General features: G+C 39.9%; 2 protein-coding genes across 4 annotated transcripts in view; one reads left to right on the forward strand and one right to left on the reverse strand.

Annotated features, from left to right (window-relative positions):
* Positions 1-1,711: 1,711 nt before the first annotated feature.
* On the reverse strand, positions 1,712-13,798 carry wdr31 (WD repeat domain 31). Of its 3 annotated transcripts, none has more exons than XM_047380149.1 (10): positions 13,748-13,798; positions 11,560-11,620; positions 7,970-8,105; positions 7,703-7,777; positions 7,472-7,616; positions 6,520-6,620; positions 6,300-6,367; positions 5,218-5,359; positions 4,868-5,030; positions 1,712-4,769 (listed from the first exon to the last, which is right to left on the reverse strand). In XM_047380149.1, exons 2-10 carry the CDS (start codon positions 11,604-11,606, stop codon positions 4,567-4,569), a joined length of 1,080 nt encoding a protein of 359 aa, XP_047236105.1. In that variant the 5' UTR covers positions 11,607-11,620; positions 13,748-13,798; the 3' UTR covers positions 1,712-4,566. The 3 variants fall into 3 exon arrangements, with proteins under 3 accessions (XP_047236105.1, XP_047236106.1, XP_047236104.1); XM_047380150.1 differs by lacking the exon at positions 13,748-13,798 and adding an exon at positions 12,181-12,459 and having other exon boundaries at positions 11,575-11,620; XM_047380148.1 differs by lacking the exon at positions 13,748-13,798 and adding an exon at positions 12,181-12,458.
* A 2,432-nt stretch (positions 13,799-16,230) lies between these two features.
* LOC124877731 (guanine nucleotide-binding protein G(q) subunit alpha) overlaps positions 16,231-18,563 on the forward strand; it is a 39,558-nt gene continuing 37,225 nt past the window's right edge. Inside the window, exon 1 of the mRNA XM_047381170.1 lies at positions 16,231-17,383. Coding sequence (XP_047237126.1) covers positions 17,248-17,383 — 136 coding nt within the window. The 5' untranslated portion in view covers positions 16,231-17,247. The remainder of the gene's footprint in view (positions 17,384-18,563) is intronic.

Genomic DNA, 18,563 nt, shown 5'->3' on the forward strand with positions numbered 1-18,563 from the left:
AGACTGGACTGGCGCACAGTGGTCCAAAGTCCTTTTTCCAAATTTTGCATTTCATTTAGAAACCAAGGTCTCAGAGTTGAGAGGAAAATAACCCAAATTGCTTGAAGTCCACTGAGAAGTTTCCAAAGTTTGTGATGATTTTTGAGACCCATGTCATCTTCTGGTGTTGGTCCACTGTGTTTTATTAAATCCACAGTAAATGCAGCCATCTACCAGGACATTTTAAAGCACTCCTTGGTTCCTTTTGCTGACACGTTTTATGGAGATCCTGAGTACATCTTCCAGAAAGACTTGTCACCTACCCAGACTGCCAAAATGACCACAGTGTCACTGTGTTTGATTGGCCAGCAAACTGGCCTGACCTAAAACCCACAGAGGATCTATGGGTTATGGTTAAGACGAAGATGAGAGACACCAGACCCAACAATGCAGATGAACTGAAGGCTGTTATCAAAGCAACCTGGATTTCCTTAACAGCTCAACAGAACCACAGCCTGGTCATTTCAATGCCATGCTGCACTGATGCAGTAATTGTTGCAAATAGTCCCAACCAGGTACTGAGTGCATATACAATCATATTCAAGAGAATATTATTGAAACGTTCATTAATTTCAGTAACTCAGTTCACCAAATGAAACATTATATATATATGCACACAGACTGATGTTTTCAAGCCTTTCATTCTGTTAAATATGATTTTCTGCTCACAGCTAAAGAAAACATATTTAAGATTTAAATCAGGCCAATAAAAACATTTTTAATAAAGAATATAGGATTTATGAAAGGAATGTTTAAAGGTTGTTTTCAGAATGTACTTTTAATCTGACAAACAAGCCTCATATTCTAATTAATTGAACATGAGTACAGTACAAGACATATTTTCTGAGAAACTCAATGTTGGGTTTTCATCAGGTGTAAGCCATTCACAATCAAATTACCAGGAGTAAACATCTTGTTTTTGTTTAAGTAAATGTACCTTTTATGATATTCTAATTTACTGAAATGCTCCTACATGGTTTGCTTTCATAATATCAAAGGTTGCTTCAGGATATAGCTTTTTTCTGACACTAGATGGTACTAATGAATCATGTGTTGATAGCTCTATTTTGGTTTTGGAACAGATCATATTTAACACAACCTAAAACAAACACATTATCTGTTGCATGGGGGCTGCATGGTGGCAGAGTTGGTAGCACTCTTGCCTTGCAGCAAGTGGGTCCAGGGTTTGAATCCTTGCCTGGTGTCTTTCTGTGTGGAGTTTGCATGTTCTCCCCGTGCACGAATGGGTTTTGTCTGGCTTTCGCCCACAGTCCAGAACCACAACTGTTGGTTTATTGGTTACTCTAGGTTACCCCGAAGTATGAGTGTGCGTGCGTGGCTGTCTGTCCTGTATGTGCCTGTGTTGCTTTGTGATGGACTGCCAACCTATCCAGTGACCACTGAAGATAGCCCCCTTCTGCAACCCTATCAGTATAAGCGGGTATCGACAATCGATTGATGGATAGCCGGCTGTTGTGCAAGTATACATTTATGCAGAAAGAAGTACCATAAAACACCCTCATACATGTCAAAGCTTAACTGATCTTTGTGTTAAAATAGTTCAACAGGTAGAAGAAAATGGCCCTATGGTTGTTTTGGCTGACTTATTATTATGCTTAATTAAAAACACATTAAATATTCAAATGTGAACAAAATAATTAGATGGCTGAAAGTGTTTCCAGCAGGTGTCTACAGGTAATTTATTGGAAAATAGTTGTAATAAAAGCAAAACTACAATAGCAAACGTTTTTTTTTTTTACATTAAATACATTTTCAAAAGAAATATATTTATACATTACATCAGTACAAACATAAAATCAATATGTGATGCTTAACCTGACAAGTAAGCACATAAATGTAAAAATCTGCAGACGTTTCCTAAATCCCTGAGTAATAATTAGAGTCTGAAACTGTTGGTGCAAAATGTCTGCTTAACCAGTTTGAGATAGCATTGAGAGAGCAATTTAGGTTCTTGTACTGTAGGCCTGAAATAAATGGCTTTAGATTTCTAATAATGAATACATAAAGTAAGCAGCTGGCAGCGAGTCTCATACTGGAAGACGTGCACAACATCTTCATTTTCTCTTCTGGCTTAGTTTATCAAGGTTAGTAACTGGTATTTTGCATAGTTACTTAAAAAGTAAGTTAAAAATAAATTTGAAATGTTTTGGCTGAAAACACAAAACATCAACTATCAGCAACTTCAAGTAAAAATATAAGAGTCTGTTTCAACAGGAAACCTTTTCTATACAAGAACAAAAATAAGTTCATACATACGGAGCCCGTGAGGGGACATGGAGGAATTTTTTTTCTTTTGCGTTCCCACGCAATACTTTTGCGTTTTCTCGCAATACTTTGGCGTTCCCACACAATAATTTTCACGTTCTCAGGCAATAGTCTTTGCGTTATCTCGCAATACTTTGTGGGAGAGTTTCCAAACCAGATAACTGCAAAAATGGAACAAACTCTACACCCGTTTTTGAGATTTATTGAGTTTTATTTTGAAATTCGCCTTAAAGACAGTGAAACCACATCTGTGACACTTTATTTTCTTATTGCTGCTGCATGATGAGTACTTTTTTTTGCACGCCACTTTTATAGTGATTTGAACGGTTCGTCTTATCCTAAGTATTTCATCACATTGTTGACTGCATGTTAACCTGCATATGACAAATACACCATATCAATGCCATATCAGTGCTGTTTGTTTTGTGAGCAGTTTGTCAAATGTGCTGCTGTTCCAAAATGCACAACTTTATCAAGGTGATTAACAACTTTTGGGAGCGAACGCAAAAGTATTGCGTGGAGACGCTAAAGAAAAAAAATCCCCCCATGTCCCCTCGCGGGCTCCGTACATACAAGCTGGCATTTTCAATATTCTTTAGTTTTAACATTTAACAAAACCAACGGTACAAACAAAACAAAACAATTTTTTTCTAAATAACAAATAAAGATAATTGACATCTAAGAGAAGCTTTTACAGGTGCTGTCAAGTTTTGGCTGTTAAAACAACAAAATTTGACTTTGTAAAGTTATAAAGTCCTCATATTCTGAGAATCTGGGCCGACAACCGAGCTTGCTTTGACTAAACCTTTTTTGTCCCACTGGCTCATTTTAAAAAACCCTAAAGAAGACAGTTCTGTAGATTACAGTTCATAGCCAAAATGTGTGTGCTTTCCTACACATCGTATATTTATTTTTCTTATTAATATGCTTTTATAACATCACAGCCTGTTTACAAGAAAAACCAAATGTCTGACAGTATCAACGAAGAAGTGGCCATGGCTTATAATCCACATCTAAAGAAATTAGTTATTTTCTAAAACTGCTTCCAGATTTCCAGCACTAGTCTGGTTTTTGTGCCCCTTATGAAAAATCATTATAATTTAAAGCTTGAAGTTTATTAAACGGATAAAACAAAAATGATCATTGATTGAATTGGCTCTTCATGTACAGGTCCTTGCTCAAGTATTCATATTTGTTTAACTTTTTCACATTCTGTCACATTAAAACCACACACTTCAAATACAATCTGAAAAGTACATATTGATCTTCACTCAAATACCCCAAAATACAATCATGTGTAACCAACTGCCTTTAAAATTTCACTTAATTTCACTATAAATATATGTATTCTGTGAAGGTCTCAGAGGCCAAGGAACACAGCAGGCCTTTGAAGCCCATTGCAACTCTGGAGGAGCTGCAGAGATCAAATTATCACATTGAAATTTTCTGACCTTCACGGAAAACGCTTTGTAGGGCAGCAAACTAACATCCTGAACACACCATTCTCAAGTTTAAACATGGTGGTGGGATCATAGTGCTGTGGGAAAGCTTTACTTCAGCAGGGACAGGGAAGCAGTTTAGAGCTTATGGGAAAGAGGATGAAGCTAAACACAGGCCTGGAGACAAAACACTGAGAGGCTGAAAAACCTTAGTGAAGAGGTTCACCTTCCAGCAGGATGATGGTGCTATACATACAGTCAGTGCTCCAACCCAAAGCATACACATGTGCTGGAATGGCCTTGGCCCGGATCTATTTGAATCTAATCCGTGACCAGACTTGGAAATTTATGTTCGCATACAAACTTCAGAAGATTGCGTAAGCAAACGACAGCTGATTAACCCTGGTGGCTTAAATACAAATGCTTGCCACATTTTTCAGATTTGTATTTGTAAAACAACATTGACAAGTAAAGTCATCATTCCACTTCACAATTATGCATTACCTTGTGTTGCTTTATCAAATAAAATCCCCAAAAATACACTGAAGTTTGTGCTTGAAAAGTGACAAAATGTGGAAGAGTTTAAGGGGTATGAGAACTTTTGCAAGGCATGGTGGATTTGAAGAACAGCCTTCACAAATGACCTGCTGAGTTTTCTCATCACTCACTCTTCTGGCATTTTCTTAGTATGGCAGGTTGGTAAAGCAAAAATGCTGCAGAGTCATGTAAAATGATGACATAAAAAAGATTTTCAAAAAAGAAATCTGTAGCTGATGCTGGCTCATCAGATGCTTTGGTGGTTTCAGAAACGTGCCACAACTCTCATATCCAGGCTTCCAGCACCACCTGATCCAGCACCAGAACCCTGAGCCTGGAGGGATCCATGGTCCACCTGGATATGTTGGAGACCGGCGTTGAAGCTGGCACACAGCAAACTGGTGGAATCATTGGGAGCCAGAGATACCAGTGGACCAGCACCATCCAGGGACAACGTACCTAGACAGACTGAAATCAGCAGAAAAGATATGAGTGTTAAAGCTGTAAGAAACGTACACTTTACTCTTCAGGGTGGATTTTTCTTTACCCATGAGTTGGGGTCCTACCTGCCGTATTCTGATCCCAGATTTTCACCGAGCTGTCGTGGGAGGATGTTGCTATCTGACCCGAGCCACCAGGAAACGCGGGTAGAAATATACAGCAGGCTGTGGTCTGCAGGTGACCTCTGTACTCCATAACTTTACAGCCAGGCTGACGTAAGTCCCAGAGCTAACAACAGACAAACACCACACTGTGTACAGCAATTGATAGTGTCAAGAATATAGCACAATAGCAGAGAACAACTAAAACGTTTCATCACACATGGGATAAAATCATCAATCTAACACAGATGTATTGTTTCTATCCATCTAATATCTAATCCTTAAACTCCACAGAGCGCCTCCCTTGGTCTCACCGTGGCTTCACAACCCTGGCCTCCAAAGCCGTTACTGCTAGACACCAAGTAGTGTCCGTTTGGAGAGACGTCACAGTGAGTCTGTATATACTGCTTAGCTGGAAAAGTATTGGTCACCTGCCAGGTACGACTATCCCACACCCTGCAACCAAAAACAGTTATAGTACAGTGAAAGGCACAAGCAAATATACTGTTTTGAGTTAACGTGCAATAAACATCTAGACCAAGGCTCTGAAACCAGTGTCTCTACAGCCAAATGTCTCTTCAGACCCTCAGCCGAAACCCTTTATTTTCCATAAACATTTAAAGAAACAGTTTTCATGTTTCAAACATGTTACCTGGGCAAACTAAAGGCTGGAAGGAGGCCATGAGGGAGAAGGGGAGGGAAGGAAGAAAATGAGAAAAGAAGGAATGAAAGACAGGAGGAAAGAAAGCATGCAGGAAACAAGAAAGGAAAGACAATAGGAAGTTAGGGAGGGAAGTCACAAGCAGGGGAGGATACGAAGACGAAAGTAAAGAAGCTCATGATAAAGGATGGCAGGACACAAGAAAGGAAGTTAGGAGACAAGGATAAAAAGAAAAGGAGGAAGGAAGGTAGGACATGTGGAAATAAGAAAGAAAAGACATGAGGAAGGAAGAAAGTAAAGGACATGGGTATAAAGGAAATAAGGTGGGGAGGGATGAAGGAAGGACACATGTAACTATATGATAATGGGACAAAGGACATAAGGACACTACATTTAGACAATGGGACTGGGAATAAAGTCTGGAAATACAAAGGTTTTTCCATACTCTTATTTCCTTGTTCCATATTATCCAGACCTAGAAAATACTGAAATCAAATTCCAAACTTTTCCAGACTGTGAATGAACCTTGGATAGAGAGGAATATAAATGACAGGGCAAAAGGTACTTCAAACTACAACCCCTGATTAAACAAAATGCGCTGTAGTACTCATTTTCAGACAGTTTGATTTTTTAAGACAACTTCATTTTGGCAGGGGCAGTAGATGAATTTCACTAAATTTAATACCATCGCATCTAAACAAATGCATCCCAACAAACAACAAAGATTTGCTGTACCTTATAGTTTTATCCTCTGAGCTTTGGACTACAGAAAAGCTAGCTGGCACCCAACATACATGAGTCACCTGGAAAGACGCAAATATGTAGAAAGGTTTAAACTCTACAGAAAGCATAAGATAAACTATATTTTCTAAAAAAAAAAAAAGGTGTCTACTTCACATTAATGCTTTCTAACAAGTGCATATCTAGGCACAAAATCACATATTAATGCTCTCACCAGGTTTCTTGAGATGTTGTGTCTGTGTTCACATTTTGCTGATTCTATATCCCACAGGCACATCCAGTTGTCCCGTGAGCCGGTGCAAAGCTTTCTCCCATCTACAAACCATTTAAAATAACAGCAGCAGATATGCATTGGCCTTTAACATTCCTCAAAAATTAAGTTTAGATAACAGGGTTAAATCCTATTGTCAAGCCACGCATACTTGAAAGAATCAATTCCAGTTAAAGCCAATTCTGTCAGCAAATTACACAGAAACAGCAATAATAATAATGACCTTTATAAAAACTAACAGACATGTTTCTGTACTCGTATCCTTGTTCTTATCATTCAGGTGTCGGTTTCTAGTTTCCAACCCCGGTTTTGGAAGTTAGAGCTATAACTTCACAGGATTGATCTTGAGCTCCTAAGGCCTAAAGTTTATCTTTAATCTTGTATATATTTAATTAAATGTATTAAATACACCTGGGCGGCCCAGGGGACGTCCCAAGACACGCTGGAGGGAAGTATGTCTCTCGGCTAGCCTGGAAATGCCTTGGACTCCCCCCAGAGCAGCTGTCTGAGGAGAGGGAAATCTGGCTACGCTGCTGAGAGTGCTGCCCCCGCGACCTGGTCCCGGATAAGTTAAAGTCTATGATGAGCACAAGTATTAAATAAAATATGTTCTTCTGGCAGTAGCTAGGGCCACCAGAAGTACAGAAATATGTAACCAATGTTGCAGTTTGCTCAGTGCCACTGCAGGGGGAAATAATGACTATTTTGTTTGGTTTTTCATTTAAATGTGTCCAATTAGTTGAGATAGTGTGTTGCTATTATTACAAATTTCAGTATTAAAGTTTAATGTTTTAAGTGAGAAATCACAGACAGACAGCATGATCTTTACATAAATACAAAAGTGAAATATTGATTAACGACGGAGAAAAACTCGAGAGCATTTTTGTGGTTGTACCGGGGCTGATGGCTATGCCATTGACAACCAACTCATGTCCAGAAAACTCTTGAATCGGTTCGTCTCCCTGGTTCAGGTCCCACATGAGAACAGTCTTGTCCCGCGAGGCACTGAAGATCCATGTACTGCCGGGATAACAAAGCACCTGGTGGATATATGAGACCGTCTTTTACAGGAGAGAAGACCAGACGGTCACACATTCATTAAATACCCACTTCCCATTGACTTTACCTTGGTGACCTCACTGTTGTGACCCTGGAAGGACTGACACACCTGGCCTTGTTTCCAGTCATACACAACAACGACCTATGGGGCCGGAGGCAGGCATTTTAATCTGTTAGCCCCAGTTATTATCAACGCATTACACAGCTACATTTATCACTCCCACACTTTCTATGAAAGTAAAAAAGAAACTGTTATCACAATTAGGGATCGATACTGCCACTTCATTTTCGGTAAATGCTTTAAAACTAAGACACTAAACATATGTTCTTCTACCTGGTCACTGCCACCAGAAACACACAGGTCTGGGCTGAGATGGGTCACAGTGTTGATGGATCCATGGTGGGCAGGTTCATACTGTAATATCTGACTGTCATAATAGGTGTTGTCAGCCTTCTCCCCTTGAGATGCTCTGACCAAAACACAAGCAGCAGATACAAAAGGAAAATAAACAAACACAGAAAAAAACATTATTGACATCCACTAAAGTATATAAATAGTAAGTCAAAGATAAATATTTTTGCTTTTTTTAGTTAGATGCTGAAAAACTGTAATTGAGCCTTTAATATTGTTTATAAATAATATTTCAAAATTATGTTCATCCGACAACAGTAATTGTAATGCTTAAGATTAATTATTAAAAAGAAATATATAATTCAAAGGAGACAACACAGCTTTTTTATGCCTCCGTATAATGTTTGTGCAGAACCTATACAACAGTGTTATTTAAGGTTACCACTCGCTGTACAACGCATCTACAGTTCCAGTCAGAAGCTTACATCTGCTCATCGTGGGTAAATGTGTGGATCATTTCTGCTTCTACTGATTCATTTAAACTGTTTATTTAGAGTGCGGCATGATGCTGAACAAGAACTAGGTGCATAAGTTTGAATTTACTGTGGATTCTCTCCAAGTCAAAATTATACATACAGGTACATGCACATAAATACTAATCCACAAATATTTGATTAAATGTAGCAAGTTGCAACTCGACCAGATGTTTAGTAGCTTTCAGCAAGGTTCTGGCATAATTCTGGCTAGATGTTAGACCAGTTTTTGTGGTGAACTAGTAGACAAGCAAGTTGGTTCCCCAACAAGGACCCACCTTTTAAACACGGTCCACACATTTTCAATAGGGTTAAGGTTGAGGAACAGAAGTGCAGTGTTGACCTGATTTATCCAAAACTACGTTTTAGTGCTTGTTTAGGATCATCGGCATGTTGGAAGAACTGGTTTTGTCCAACTTTCAATCAGCTGACCCATCTGTCTGCCTCAGATGAGAGAAATGTGGTCATCATTCTCAGGAACATTCCAGGATTCACTGTCATAAACTAGAAGAACCTGTAACACCAGTCTCTCTACTCACATTGAAAACAACGTTATTATGCATGGAGAGTAAAGAAGCTTCTGCTCCAAAACCAACACATTCTAACTTTACTGAAATTAGCAGGTGCCCACAAGACAAAATGAAATGCCTCCTGGAATAACGTTTTTACACTCACCAGCTTGACAGTTTGTGCTTTTTGGCTACAAACAAAAGAAATGTGTTTAGAGAAGTAATGGCAAGTGTTATAAACCTAAGAAACACTGTACTAACCAATTTACCAACTGTTAAGCATGGTGGCGGTAGCATGAACTCCAGATGACCCTTTGTTATTCATGTTTAGTCCACATCTTTTTGAGTCTGTGATATTTTACTGTCTCTCCTTATTTAGCTCTTCAATAAAATTTAAGAACGATCTTGGAGATCCTTTTAACTTTGATTTACAGTAGGTGATTGAACTGAAGGAGGACACATCTATCAAATCCTGTCAGGTGTTTGTTATTTTTTCCATTTTCTACCGCTACTACTTTTTTTTATCTTGGTACTTGAAAATTCAAGTACCAAATAAATATTTTTGGGGTAACCATAAAGTGGAAGTATAATAAGCACTGCTTCAACATAAACCTTTTCGGATCTCTCGGGTCTATGACTGATAACACGGTTGTTTATATTCTCTCTTTTTGGCAAATGATGTAATAAATAAGATGAAATTGTTCGTTTTACAAGCCAGATGCAGATGAAGCAGGCATTTTAAAATGAATTCTGCTCCTACCATGGACTGCAAGTATGAAAGTTCCCAAAGATCCCATTTAATGAATTCTGCTAAATTAGTTGTTAATTCGGGAAGCAAGGCAAGTTTATCCATTGAGTTTAGGAGCCTTCGTTGTGCTTGAATGACTAACTTTCTCTGATTCCATGGAAGCACAACATAAAGAGAAGCAGCTCCAGGATATTTATGATTAGGGAGTTTTTCCTCTCCACTGTCGCTACATGCATGCTCAGTATGAGGGATTGCTGCAAAGTCAACGCCAGTGACTGTCCACTGTCTCTACATGCTCATCCGGTTGGAGTGAATGCTGCAAGTCACTGACTGGATGCAATCTGCTGAGTTTCCTTAGATAGAACCTTTTATCCAATTTGAATAAATAACTGAATCTGACAGCACTGTTCAATGGTTAGGATTAATTGGAATGTATGTACCTGACTTTTGTGAAGTGCCTTGAGACAACATGTGTTGTGAATTGGCGCTATATAAATAAAACTGAATTGAATTGAATTGGGTTCGATTCCCGGCCTGGGCTCTTTCTGCATGGAGTTTGCATGTTCTCCCTGTGCATGCGTGGGTTCTCACCAGGTACTCCGGCTTCTTCCCACAGTCCAAAGACATGACTGTTAGGTTAATTGGTCTCTCTAAATTGCCCTTAGGTGTATGAATGAGTGTGTGTGCGGTTGTTTGTGTGTTGCACTGCGATGGACTGGCGACCTGTCCAGGGTGTATCCCGCTTCTCGCCCATAGACTGCTGGAGATAGGCACCAGCTCCCCCGTGACCCACTATGGAATAAGCGGTAGAAAATGACTGACTGACTGAGTTGAATTATGCTAATTTAAAGTTTTCTGTTACGACAATAGAGGTGTGTTTCTCTATAGAACTGTGTTGTTCCAGCTAACAGTTTGGAAACTGATGAGATCAACTAGTACTGTTTTAAATTTACACACCAGGTTTGTACCTTGATATTTTCACTAAAGAGTGTTTATAGACGACTATGACCATTATAACCCTGAGTATAAATACCACAGTTCCCAGCTCTGCTGTATTTACACCAACACTTATGACAAAATTATATAACATGATCTAATTTCTTTTATTCAAAAGAGTAATGCAGCAATTATTCCCTCTGCTGCTAAAAACATAAAAATTATAATATAACATTTGTTATATATTATGATACAAAACCTTTTTGAATAAACACCTGTAAATTTAGCAGCAGTTATCAAGTGCTTATTGCACAGAATATCCCAGGAGTAAAAAGCTGCTATTTCCTAGTTAATTAGTTAGTCTATTTGCTCAGCTAGCTAGCCTGTAGTCTTTTGCTTAGCAGACGTGCCAGCCGTAGCCTTAACAAGGTAAATTTACCAAAAGTGATAGGTGGCACCCCTTTGTTACAACACTATGGCTGTCCCTGTTTTTCACCACCAGTGATATTACCAAACAGCCAAATTTGTCTTTCATGTAACCAAAGAAAAAGTGTGGGACCCTTCTTTTAGTCAGCTGTCCAGTAGTGCACAGCAACATTTGAATGAGGTGATGCCTCCTATGCTTCCGGTTTACAGCAGGAAAAAACGGTTGCTGGTAACTGGACACTCTCTTTGGGGACCTTATGAAATGGACATCACACTGTGGGAACAGCATGATGGAAAACTTTGTGATACAACTGACTCAGGCCTACTAAGAGGCAAGCAAACTTTCCTTGTAACGATAGTTGTAAGAACTAAACAAGCAGGATCACATTGTATTACATTACATTATATAACACAACCCACTTGTATAGCTCAGACCTCTTGCGAAACTTGCTCTGCAGCTTGCCCATGTCTGCTCAGAAACCTGAATTACAGAAAGACAGAAAATCAAATGAAGATAAAAAAAAAAGGGTGTAAACATTTCGACTAATTTAACAACAACCATTGCATGACTTTCTAGATGTAAACTGTGGTGTCGATTTGTAATTTTTCCAAGTCTTCCTGCAACAACGCAGCAGTATGGATCCCAGTAGGTAAGATTCTACCATGCAAATACGATACAAAAAAATCCCCCACTGATCCCCATCCCCATAATGATCCCCATGATCATTTTTTCAAGGCCACTGCATACTCGTGACAGGTTAACCCCACACACACCACTTTCCCACGCACGCACGGCTAAGCTCCACCCTCATTATCCCGACGAATTTCTCAAACAACTGGTAGGAAGGAGAGAGCTCCAATCCTATTAGCGCCACATCATTACCGCCACAAGGAATTAGTTAGTCGAAAATACCTCGCTATGAACTGTGCCTGGCGGTCATTATGCAACAGCTGATGTGGGAATTGAACTGTGGTGATAAAAAAAAATGTCATGTTGAACACTCCTTGTGCTGAAACCCACTTCTGATGACCGCGTCTTACCTGTCAGCGGGAGGTGTGGTCGCTGGGTGATGCTGAGGCTAACTAATCCTTACTGTCCATGCTAAGAAAGATCAGCAGAGCGGCGCAGTTAAAACGTACAGTTGTAGGTATTAAAAGTTGATAAAGTCGTTGTTAGGACGACAGCGACGCTTTCCCAACTGATGGCCATGACAGTTTGACGTTCTAACTACATAAAAACCGCACAGAAACGTTTCCTGAACTACTACACTTCCATCCTTTCCTTGGAGACCGCAACGAGACGCTTTCCCGTATCCAGGGGAAGCTCAAGTCACGTGATACCTCGAAGGGCACAACCGGAAGTTTTTGTTCACAAAATAAAAGTGTGGAGTGAAAAATAAATCGTTAATTTAAGTATATTGTATCCACCTAAATATTTCAGTAAAAAATGGGCCTAGATAATGGTAGATGTTAGAGTAGATATTTACCTTCTATGCCAAATAATTATAAGCCAGAACTTTAAGGAAACACAGAATGCATTTAATTGTTTCAAGCTGGAAAGCTTTGCATTTATACATTAGACTATTTTATAGAATGATAAAATAATTGCTTGCTTAGCTCTGCCTTTAGGTATTCATACTCCTTGAAATGTATCACATTTTGTCATATTACACAAATGTCAATATAACTCATTTGAATTTTGTGTGGTAGACCGACGCAAAGTAGTGCATAATTGCAAAGTGTACGGAAAACGATAAATGTTTTTCATTTTGTTTAGTCTTGCTTTTTACAAATAAAATATGAAAAGGGTAGCATGTATTTATGTTCCGGCCTTTTTTCTCTGAAACCTCCAAATATAATCCAGAGCAACCAATTGCCTTCTGAAATGATCAATATAGTCGAATACAACTGTTTATTTACTTTTTGTAAAATGCCTTAAGCTGATGTTTGTCAACAATCAGCACAATATAAATAAAGTGAATTCAATTAAGTTGAAAACTGCTATTTTCATGTACTCCGTTTGTTTTTGTCTGATATCAGAATTTGATCATCTTAACCATTTTACTGTGACAAAAAAGCAAGAATATAGGAAACCTGTAAGGTCCACTGCCCTCCTCCCTTGATTAAATCCTGTTTTAGACAAAAATAATTCTGAGCTTGCTGATCGTTCTGTTTTTGACTTATAAGGTCTACATCACATTTAATTGGCTTTGGATTTGGATTTTTCTTCTAGGTTGACACCTGATTTCTTTGAGTACCTCTAAAGGTGACCCAAGTGTCATTAGTGGTACAAGAACCTTGGCTCTAGTCTACATTTAGTTTAGTTATAATAAATAAATTTGCATTGTGAGGATCCAAAGATAATGTTAAACAGACTCATGGTGATAGATCAGCAATTGGTGACAGTTGCATTGGCTTTGAAGATGAATGAACACTGCAATGTCTCAACAAAAATAGAACGTTATGACCTTCACTCTTTAATGCAGAGCTGAGCTTCTTGGTTGTATTCTGGTGCAACTATTATGGCTTCCACTACAGATAGTTAAATATTAACCTCTACCAGGCCATTAGCATGTAACCCCTAAAAATAAAAAAAAATCTGTTGTACCTTCTAAGCAAATTGTAGTTTCCTTCTTTCTGGCATTTAGGCTGCGATGTTGATCAAAGGTCTATGCAGGATGTCTCTCCCATTTTCCTGGTGCTGATATTCTTAAACATAAACAGGCATGGGTTATGTTCTGTCTTCTCCTTAAGCCATCTCAACTTAAACAGCTACAAACATAAGAACAGAAACCATTCAATTAAACGTTTTTAAGAGATTCCTAAAGAAACTGGCATCACAAAACAATATATCAAAGCATCTTAACTGAAAGTTGAGTGAAAGGAAGAAGTGGAAAAGAAAAAAAGTAGAAAAGCAACAGAAATAACTGTAGCAATGAGAGGATTGGGAAGCAAAACCTATTTCGGTTTGAAAAAGATTAATAACGTACAGAATGTGGCTGAAAACAGAGCTTCAATAGCCACCATGCACAGACATATCCTGTGCATCATATCCAGTCTAGCATCTTACATAGACTGGACTTGATCAGTAGTCCAACATTATCTTTTCTGATTAAAATAAATGTCCCATTTTATTTGGAAATAAAAGTCCAAGAATGTGGAGGAAAAAGTAGATAGGGTCAGAATCTATGCCTTTTCACAGTTTGTCTGTGGACCAGCCTGAGGTTTCCACTATCAGGTATAATTTGGGGGGCAATGTCATCTGCTGGTGTTGGCCCACTGTGTTTTATCAAATCCAATGTCAGCACAGCCATCTAGGAAATTCTACAACACTTCATGCTTCCCTCTGTTAATAAGCTTTACAGAGATGTTGATTTAATTTTCTAGCAGGGATAGGAACTTGCCCATACTGCCAGGATTTCCCATAGGCCTCACAAACTCACCACACCTAAACCCCACAGAGAATCTATAGAGTACTATCTGGAGGAAGATGAGAGACATCATCACAACAATGCAACAATATACCTTTGCCCTCAATCCACCTGGCTAATGTCCACTCCCAGGCTATCAAGATGGAACAACTGCTGCTTCTCAACTCTAAAAACTCGGATTTCTGTGGATTTGCCGCCCTCTGTTTCATGGTCACTTGGCTAGGTGAGTACGCTACAGATGCCAAGCTTCCAGCGGTTTCAAGCTGACTGCAGCATGGAGCTCTCGGGGACAACAAGAGAAGATGAAATCTGCTTTTACATAAACAAAGGTTGGTGTGCTGATGTCACAGTATTACAGAAGACATGTAGTCCTCATCTGAAGTCATTTTATATAGGCTGTAAACCTTTTTATTCACCAAGGCAGTTCTCCTCGTTTGTTTTGGCTGGTGTTCCCCATCCCACCACAAGCAGCACCAGCATATCAGAAGATGAAAAACAGTTGAGCTAATAACAGATGTGGAGATTTTTCCAGGTCTTGGGGATTTTAAAAGTGCAAACCTCTCCAATGCACTTCCTAAACACAGACAGAAAGTGCCCTACAAGGGATAAAAACACACCCAACTACCGTTATACAGCTTTAAAAGATGCATATTGCGCTATCACCAGGGTCGATTTGGGACTTTCTGGTCACTGTGTGCTTCAGCTCATTGCAACATATAGGCAGAAATTCAAAACTTCAAAGACTTTGGTTTGGACTGTTAGAAAGTGGATGAAACAGTCAAAGCAGATGTTAGGGGCATGCTTTGATTACTCAGATTGGAGTGTTTTTGGAGCTTCAGCCAATGCCCTGATGGTCCTCACACGTAGACACTGTTTGGAAGTAGGCCCAGCAGAAATTGTACCTTCTGTGGCAACTCAAGAACCACAACCTGCTACAGAATCTGCTGGTCATCTTTTACACTGCCCTTATTCATTCTGTCCTGTGTTTATCCATCACTGTGTGGTTTGGCTCATCCACAAAACAGGACAGATCCAAATTACAACGAACAATTAGGTCATCAGGTCTGACCTTCCCTCCTTCCAGGACTTGTACAGATCCAAAGCCAGGAAAAGAGGAGCTAAAATCTCTGCGGACCCCACACATCCTGGACACAAACTGTTTATACTTGTACCTTCAGATCGGCACTACAGAGGCTTTTTGCAAAATCCAGCCGCTACAGAGACAGTTTTTCCCCTATGCTGTCACTCTGATGACCACTTAACAGAGTGCCCAGCTCAATCATACCATGTATAATTGCAGTAACTCAACCCTGTCTTTCTTTTTTGTAAAAGCACTGTATATATGGTATAGGTACTTACACATTTACAATAAAAATGTTTATTTAAATTTTTCTTCTGATAAATCTTTATTTAAAATGCCTTCACTGAGGGCAACGTGGAACCATTAATCTGATTCTGATTCTCTCTTGTAAATACGCCTGGAATTATGTTCTGGCTTTTGTTTTTGGTCTGCCCAATTTAAGGGTATTAGAGCCTCCGCTTCTCAATCTGGTTACCCCTTTCAAAACCTTCTGGAAGCGCCCCTGGAAAGAGGATTTAAGTGGAATAGCCCACGGAACTCGGCGGGGATTCAACGTGTCCATTCACACGCTTTTTCTACTCTACAGGTTGGGTTGGGTTGGAGGGAAGGAGGGGGTAAAAATACATGTGTGGCGGTTGTTTGACGGCGACACTCCCCCTGGTCGACAGGAGACAGACGTCACGCTGCCAGCGGAGGAGTGTAAAAAAATAAAATAAAATACACGAATAGAATTGAGGAAAAGAAGAATATTGGCCGGGGGCAAAGCCAGCAACACGGCGTCTTGTTCCTCTCTGCTCTTCCCCCGGTGCGGAGCCACACACCGGAGCGCCTTTTTTTGTTGTTTTTTTTGGGGAGTGGGAGGTTCCACTCGGACATAATTTCGCTGGGATTGGCGAGACTGTGTTTGTGGGTTCCTTGGTTTTCCGAGCAGACATGGAGAGATAACTGTACTGTATCCAAGTCTAGCGGATCGCAGTGAAAGTCCGCCATATTCTGCTTTACCACGCCCGGGAGTGGAGCCATTGGAAAATAAACGGACAGCCTCGCTCATGTGTCTTTCTCGCCAACGCAGCCTGTTACTTGGAGGCGGGGGGGACCGAGGTATTTCACTGATTTAAAACAATATTAGCTTTGAGGACTTTTGCCCGGGGCATGGATGACAATGTCTAACCAGATCAGGGCACAGTACAGTACGGAGGATGTGTTTTAAAAGGATCTGTTGATCATACAGAGACGGAAAAGCAGATTATACAAATTACCAGAGCAAAGATATTCACCTGAACCCACTTTCTACTCCGTTTGAAGCTTTCAAGAGGCCCAGAAAGCGAACCGAAATACAGGGAAGAGGGTGTGAGGGGTTGGGGACTCCAATAATTCCTCTTAAATATCTTATTTTCCGTCTCAGCCCCAGTCTGAACACCCTGACCCACTACAGCGGCTGCTTATCACCTAAAGCCGGCCTGTATGAGGACGTTATTTGACATTCTCAGGCCTTTTGTTCTCCCTCCCCGACAAATGCGAAATCTGGATGACTGAATAAACAGGGGCGAACGAGCGGAGTATAGTGCGTGTTTGAAAAAGGGAAAAGGACCGAGAATGACCCTGGAATCCATAATGGCGTGTTGCCTCAGCGAGGAAGCGAAAGAAGCCAGGCGGATCAACGACGAGATCGAAAGGCAGCTGCGCCGGGATAAGAGGGACGCCCGCCGGGAGCTGAAACTGTTGCTTCTCGGTAAGCTTGGCAGGGGGGAGGGCAGCGAGATGAGGAGCCATCTTCATTAAAAATACCCCGTTGGGGAGAGGAGGTGGTTCCCATCTGGTTGAACTTGGAGGGAGTGGGTGGTTGAAGTGTCTCCCTCCGTTTAAGGAGTCGAGTGCAGAGATTGGCAACAGGGAGAAGGCCTAGGTGGCTTCCTGTGTTTTTAAACCACCCGATTTGAATAACTGACTTGCTTGGTATCGAGGAAACAAATGCTCACCATGTGCCAAAGGCAGCCTGAGCTTTAAATTGCTGGCCTGAAGGGAACCAGCCTCGAAAGCAGAGCCGACCCAAGGCAGAATCGAGCCTAGTAGCTGATTTAGGCCCCTAAATTGGCACACAAGTCAGGTTTCATAAATGGTTTTAATTATGCAAAGCTTGTAATAGCTTTTTTTACTGGAACTTATGTTGTTGTACTTGTTAACTTTCAGGCAAGGTTAGCTGCTTTTTGCTCCTTCTCTAACTGGAAAGCATTAATAAGGGAGAGGAGCTTGTAAATGGAGAAGGGCAATGAAATCAACACCCGTTTAATGGCTGGAAATACTTCTGAGCAATGTATAGTTAGGCAATAGACATCTGGGTCAAAGTTGGGATGTATTTGACCTAAAAATGAAAGATCATAATATGTATAAATCAGGTTTAGATGTTTATTAGAGAAACATCTAACGCTCCCTGTCAGTTACCAATACACAGTCTTTACTGGATGAACTATACCTCCAGGACTTTCCATGTGAAAGTCATGATTATATGAAAACAAACTCAACGTCATATCTGGTATTATCCTTAAAGCGCCTTGTTGGTAGTGCACAACCTGTTATAAGGTTAAAATGTTACTGGCCCTTACAATGTGTGCTGTTTCGAATGGACAGCACAGAACAAATATGTAAATATGTTCACCATTAATAATATTTACACGTTGATATTATTGGTGCAATATTACAAATGAAACAAGGATGGAATCAGTTCATTCATACTAAATCAAATGAAGCTGTCTTTTGAGTGTCTTGTATGTAATTGTTTGAACTACTGAACCTGGAGATTGTTCAAAGGATGAACAAGGCTTCTGACATTTTGACTGGCTTCTTTTGGTTTTTTTTTCCCATAATTTCATAATTTAAGTAGTTTTTTTTTAAGTACATTCATAAGTTTGTCT

The sequence above is a fragment of the Girardinichthys multiradiatus genome, chromosome 12 (assembly GCF_021462225.1).
Source record: "Girardinichthys multiradiatus isolate DD_20200921_A chromosome 12, DD_fGirMul_XY1, whole genome shotgun sequence".
Classification (NCBI taxonomy): domain Eukaryota; kingdom Metazoa; phylum Chordata; class Actinopteri; order Cyprinodontiformes; family Goodeidae; genus Girardinichthys; species Girardinichthys multiradiatus.